The sequence below is a fragment of the Hylobates moloch genome, unplaced genomic scaffold, assembly GCF_009828535.3.
Source record: "Hylobates moloch isolate HMO894 unplaced genomic scaffold, HMol_V3 SCAFFOLD_3, whole genome shotgun sequence".
Taxonomy (NCBI): Eukaryota; Metazoa; Chordata; class Mammalia; order Primates; family Hylobatidae; genus Hylobates; species Hylobates moloch.
Genome location: NW_026652278.1, coordinates 162,214,886 through 162,220,762, shown reverse-complemented (window position 1 = coordinate 162,220,762; position 5,877 = coordinate 162,214,886). Strand labels below are relative to the sequence as shown.

At 55.4% G+C, this 5,877-nt stretch overlaps 1 protein-coding gene across 1 annotated transcript; it reads left to right on the top strand.

The window, feature by feature from the left end:
* The first annotated feature begins 256 nt into the window (after positions 1 to 256).
* HAND2 (heart and neural crest derivatives expressed 2) lies at positions 257 to 4,406 on the top strand. Its single transcript, XM_032148925.2, has 2 exons — positions 257 to 1,748; positions 3,109 to 4,406. Exons 1-2 carry the CDS (start codon positions 1,194 to 1,196, stop codon positions 3,205 to 3,207), a joined length of 654 nt encoding a protein of 217 aa, XP_032004816.1. The 5' UTR covers positions 257 to 1,193; the 3' UTR covers positions 3,208 to 4,406.
* The last annotated feature ends 1,471 nt before the right edge of the window (positions 4,407 to 5,877 follow it).

The following is a 5,877-nucleotide window of genomic DNA, read 5'->3' as shown; positions in this document are numbered from 1 at the left end:
CTGTTAAACACTTGCATTATCCTCTGACTGATAAAAAAAAGTTTTTTTAACCCTGCCCCCCCCCCACCCCGCGCCAAGTTTTAATTATCTTATGGTTATGAGGAGGTAGCCAATCCTGGAAGAGGACCTCGGCAATTAGCAACGTGAACATCAAAAAGTTTTATTGCCGAGAGCTCGAGGCGCCGCCCCTGCCGCCCCGGGATTGGCGTGAGGAGCCTCTGACGACATATATTAACCCGAGCGGCCCTAAAGATGTAGCTGTACATGGAGATCTTGCTGGGAAAATCTGCTTGCTCCCCTCACGTCGTCCAGCCCAGGAGAACCACCGCCGTCACCCCGGAGCTTCCTCGGCCACCGCGCAGACCCCTCCGAGAGCCCGAGCCGCGGCCTTCGAGCTCCAAGGCTCATTCAGGGCCCCAGATCCTTGCCCCGAAAGGAGAGGATCTGAGAAAATGGATGCACTGAGACCTCTCTGAAAACCCTCCGAGAGAGCCCGAGAGGAGCAAGGACACGTTACTCGCAGCTAAAATCACATTTAAGGACCAAAACAACAACCAAAAATTTCATTAAAACAATAAGCGCCCAAGAACCCAGATCGGGCTGGTGGGGGGAGGGGAAGAGGCGGGAAGGGGAGGGTCGCACGGAGGTAGCTTTGCAGTGAACAGTCGACCCCGCCGCCCCCCGGCACAGCTGGACCGGCTCCTCCAGCCGCGGCTCAGACTCGCCCCTGGATTCCGGGTTAGCTTCGGTGCCAGGACCGCGGCCCGGGCTTGGATTCCCGAGACTCCGCGCAGCCGCCTCGCGGGATCCCCGGCACCTTTGTATGAGCACGAGAGGATTCTGCCTCCGCGCAGCAGCCCGGGAAGCAGGAGCCGAAGCGCGGGCCGTGGAGCAAGGCGGGAACCGGCGGCGGCGGCGGCGGCGGCCAGGGGCGCACGGTGCCAGGACCAGCTCGCCGCGCCCCATGGGGAGCCGGCGGCCGCAGCGCTGCTGAGGCGGGCCCGGCTGGCCAGGCGGGGGGACGGGGCCCGGGCTGCAGCAGCCCCCTCTGCGGCTGCCGGGCGGGCCCGGGCGCCCGGGGGCTGGGGGGTGGGGGGTGGGGGAGGACGCCGAGCGCTGAGGCAGGGGCCCGGGCCGAGGGCGCGGCGGGGCTGCGCGCACGCTGGGGCGCGTGGAGGGGCGCGGAGGGCGAAATGAGTCTGGTAGGCGGTTTTCCCCACCACCCGGTGGTGCACCACGAGGGCTACCCGTTTGCCGCCGCCGCCGCCGCAGCTGCCGCCGCCGCCGCCAGCCGCTGCAGCCATGAGGAGAACCCCTACTTCCATGGCTGGCTCATCGGCCATCCCGAGATGTCGCCCCCCGACTACAGCATGGCCCTGTCCTACAGCCCCGAGTATGCCAGCGGCGCCGCCGGCCTGGACCACTCCCATTACGGGGGGGTGCCGCCGGGCGCCGGGCCCCCGGGCCTGGGGGGGCCGCGCCCGGTGAAGCGCCGAGGCACCGCCAACCGCAAGGAGCGGCGCAGGACTCAGAGCATCAACAGCGCCTTCGCCGAACTGCGCGAGTGCATCCCCAACGTACCCGCCGACACCAAACTCTCCAAAATCAAGACCCTACGCCTGGCCACCAGCTACATCGCCTACCTCATGGACCTGCTGGCCAAGGACGACCAGAATGGCGAGGCGGAGGCCTTCAAGGCAGAGATCAAGAAGACCGACGTGAAAGAGGAGAAGAGGAAGAAGGAGCTGGTCAGTACCGGGGGCGGCAGGCAGTGGGGCTGAGGGGGTCAGGGAACGGGTGCTCCCGGCTTCTTTCCAATTGGGCTGAGAAATGGCATCTCGTGTTCTTTGCCTGCGTCCCGCGCCAAGGTTGTTCGCACCAGGTTGTGTGAGGATGGCTTCCGGCATAAGCAGAGAGTTGAGGGGAGGGTGTCAGCAGGAGGAGGAGAAGGTTAGGGATGCTTTGCGCTGGTAATCTTACCTCCGGTTTATCGCTGCTCGGCTAGTACTTAGGAGGGACCTTGAAAACTCTGGGTCGCGATCGATCGCGATCGCACTGGTCTGGATGCCTCACCCCGTCTCTGTTAGACCCTTCTTTTGGCCTCCAATCCGATCTTGCTTTCAGATGTTTCCAGAATAAGTCTCGAAGAAGCCCTTGATTCCAATTATTTCACTATTGATCGCACCCCCTACCCCATTCCCAGAAGGAGGCTGCCACTGAGACTGAGCCCTGAGTTTTGTGGTTGTTCTCATACTATGCCCGGAAGACGTAATGGTAAACATAAAATAAGTACTTTTGACTTCAAAATACAGCTCAAATTTTTCCTTCGCTGTGACGTTAAAATGTAATTTCCCAGATGAATATATTCCATTGGCATTTCTAATTTTATTTGAATGAGCCTGTACATTTTAAGGGGAAAAAGGCATTACTATGGTCATTGTTATTAAAAATAACACGAAAGTAAATTGAGCTGCTTAAAATTTTCTAAGATTCCTACCAAGTGCCCACAGGGCGGTGGTGCAGGATAGAGCTATGTCCACGAAGGGCCCGGAAAATAATTGCATTTGTCGAATTTTTCTTCTTTGGCCCCTGCAGCCCTTTGGTGGCTGCATAATCGAGTGACCTCCCGAATAACCAGAGGTTTCAGAAGCCTTGGAGGAGAGGCACTGCTGAGCTGGAGGCCGAGAGCCTCTGGCCGAGAGGCCCAGGCCGAAACAGAGGCTCCTTCGCCCTATTTTTCCTAGATGTGGATCTAGGATTGCTAATGAAAACAGAGAAACCAGACTTAGCGCGCACTCCAGCTCCCGCCCCTACATCTGGAGTAAGAGAAAAGGCCCTCCGCTCCTTCATAAACGACTCGAAAACGAGCGGTTGTTTATAAACTTGTGGATCCAGTAGTTGAGCGCTGCAGCGCGGAGGCCTCCCGGCCGGCTAGGGTAGCGCTAACCTTTGTAGCTTCTCTGCAGGGGCTGGGACTCCCCCATCGTATCCTTTCCTCTCTGGTTCACTGTCTCCTCCGGCCCAGGAAGCGCCGGGTTGGTGTGGAACCAAGTATCCTCTCTGAATTTCTCTTTCCACTTTTCTCGCCCTCGCCTTCCCTCTGTCCAGAACGAAATCTTGAAAAGCACAGTGAGCAGCAACGACAAGAAAACCAAAGGCCGAACGGGCTGGCCGCAGCACGTCTGGGCCCTGGAGCTCAAGCAGTGAGGAGGAGGAGAAGGAGGAGGAGGAGAGCGCGAGTGAGCCGGGGCCAAGGCACCAGATGCAGACCCAGGACTCCGGAAAAGCCGTCCGCGCTCCGCTCTGAGGACTCCTTGCATTTGGAATCATCCGGTTTATTTATGTGCAATTTCCTTCCCCTCTCTTTGACCCCCTTTGAGGCATCCGCTCCCCATCTCCCCCTCCAAAAAAAAGTGGATATTTGAAGAAAAGCATTCCATATTTTAATATGAAGAGGACACTCCCGTGTGGTAAGGGATCCCTTCGTCTCGTAGATTCTGTGTGCGTGAATGTTTCCCTCTTGGCTGTGTAGACACCAGCGTTGCCCCCCGCCAACCTACCCAACCCCTTCCAGATAAAGACAGTGGGCACTAGTGCGTTTGTGAAGTGTATCTTTAATACTTGGCCTTTGGATATAAATATTCCTGGGTATTATAAAGTTTTATTTCAAAGCAGAAAACAGGGCCGCTAACATTTCCGTTGGGGTCGGTATCTAGTTGCTGTCCGTTCATCTGTGGTCGTTCCCTCTTTGAAGATGTTTCCAACAGCCACTTGTTTTGTGCACTTCCGTCCTCTAAAACTAAATGGAATTTAATTAATATTGAAGGTGTAAACGTTGTAAGTATTCAATAAACCACTGTTTTTTTTTTTTTTTTTTACAAAAAACCCTAATCTTTTAATGGTTGATACCTCAAAAGAGTTTTGAAAACAAAGCTGTTATACTTGTTTTCATAATATTTAAAATATCCAGAAGTAAACTAAATTATCATGATTGCCTCTAACTTTATTTTAAAGACTCAGTGGTTCCAACCAGTCACCCTGACCTGCGGTCTACGCAGGAGGAGGAGGAGGTGCTCTTAAAGAGAAGTGTCCTTGTTACAAATCCTGCAAATGGTCTGGGCTTTGTCGGTGTGGTGTCTCCTTCCCTCTTGCCCCAGCTGGAGAACGCTGAGTAGTCTCTAGAAGGAAGATCTGGGCTGCAGAACCCAGTCCGGCAGTTCACTCAGAAGGTGTAAAGGTGCTCTTGCTTTCCTGAAATCAATCAGAGGCCGTTTCGTGAGGCCGTCAGTTTTTGTTTGGAGAGTGTGTTTCTGGTGGAGGAGTTGTGAGGAGAACCCCGGCATTATTGCTGCAACGGGAACTAGTCTGGGGTGTTTAATTCAAACTATGGAGCTTTCATCCAAGAAAAAAAAAAAAGGAAAAAGGAAAGAGGAGAGGATTTCGCTTGTATTCTATACAGGGGATTCTCATCTGAGCAGGCGGGAAAGGGGGGTGGAGAGAGTTTCGAAAAAGTCCATGATTAGGTAACAAGGAATTTTACGTCAAGTAAGAAATCGTGAACAAGACCACGGATTTAAAGGGGGGCGAGGGGCGGGTTAGATTTACAAGGAGTTACAGGGAACTCAATATTAACTGTGCGGTGTCTGAAGTCTTCCCGGCCGCAGCCCAGCGGAACAAGCGACACCCTCCCGGGACTACTGGCAGCCCGGGACCCGGGATCTCTCCTTGTTGGGTCTTTGGGCTCCCTGAGTCCCATCTCGTCCCAGAAGAAAGTCCCAGCGGCCTCCTTTGCCTGCAGCCTTGGCGGAAGCTTGAATCTCAGCTCTAGAAACCGGAGCAACTAAAGTGCCTGTGCAGGCTGCGGGAAGAGGGGAGGAGGCTGGGAGGGATTTTGGAAGGGGGTGGGAGGAGGAGAGAGAAAGGTGAACCGTATTAAAAAGTGGTTTGTTTCATGAAACGCCGCGTATATAAATCTGGTGTTGGAGAGGCTTGCCAGAGGCTTTCCATCCTGGAACCCATCCTCAGGGTGATGTTCGCACCTTGGCCTCGGGCACAGACCCTCCCGCGATGTCCCGAGGGTTCCCACGCCTCGCGGGTGTCCACTATGACCCCTCTGCCTGCGGCAGGCCGAATCAGACCCGGCGTGGGCGAATTCAGAAGTGCCCAGGGAGAGACAAGCTAGAGGCTCTGCGGACTTCTGCGGACGGCTGACAACGCGAGGGCGAGGGGTTAGAACAACTCGGCCAAAGCGATCTGAACTTTCTCCCCTTGGGTCAGCCGGCGCTGGGCCGACCCGGTGGGCGCGGGGCTGTGTTTACAGACACTTGCCTTTGTTTATAGCACGGGGAGGAGGTGTGGGGGAGGCGCGCCCTGATTTTCTGTTGCTCTCCCAATCCTCCGGCGTTTGATCGAGTGGTTCCCTCCCTCTCCTGCTTCCAGTTGTCTTCTGCGTCTTTATTTTAATATGCTCGGGAGAAAGCCATCAGGTCCTAGACGTGGAAGAAAGCAGCCTACCAAAGTGTTGGAGTAAACAGTGGCGGAGGAGGTGAGGTTTTAAAAACAGGAACGGGAGAGGAGTTATCTTCACCATGCACCTACGCTTCTGTGCACCTTGGGTAGCTGGTCTCTGCCATCTGGGCCTTAAGGCACTTCTGCAGATTTAACACTTTCTCTGGCTTATTAAACAACAACAGAGGGAAACCAAAAGACCCTGGCGCACCATTGCTAAGGAGAAACTTGCTAAAACACATGCTTTTTAAACCTGCTCTCCTCTCTGGCCCCGGCCAAGCGCAGCCTGCCTCCTCTTCCTCAGGGCCAGCAGCACCAGGCCTGGTCACCCCACCCGCCCTGCCATTTCAACTCGCCAGAAACCCTCAC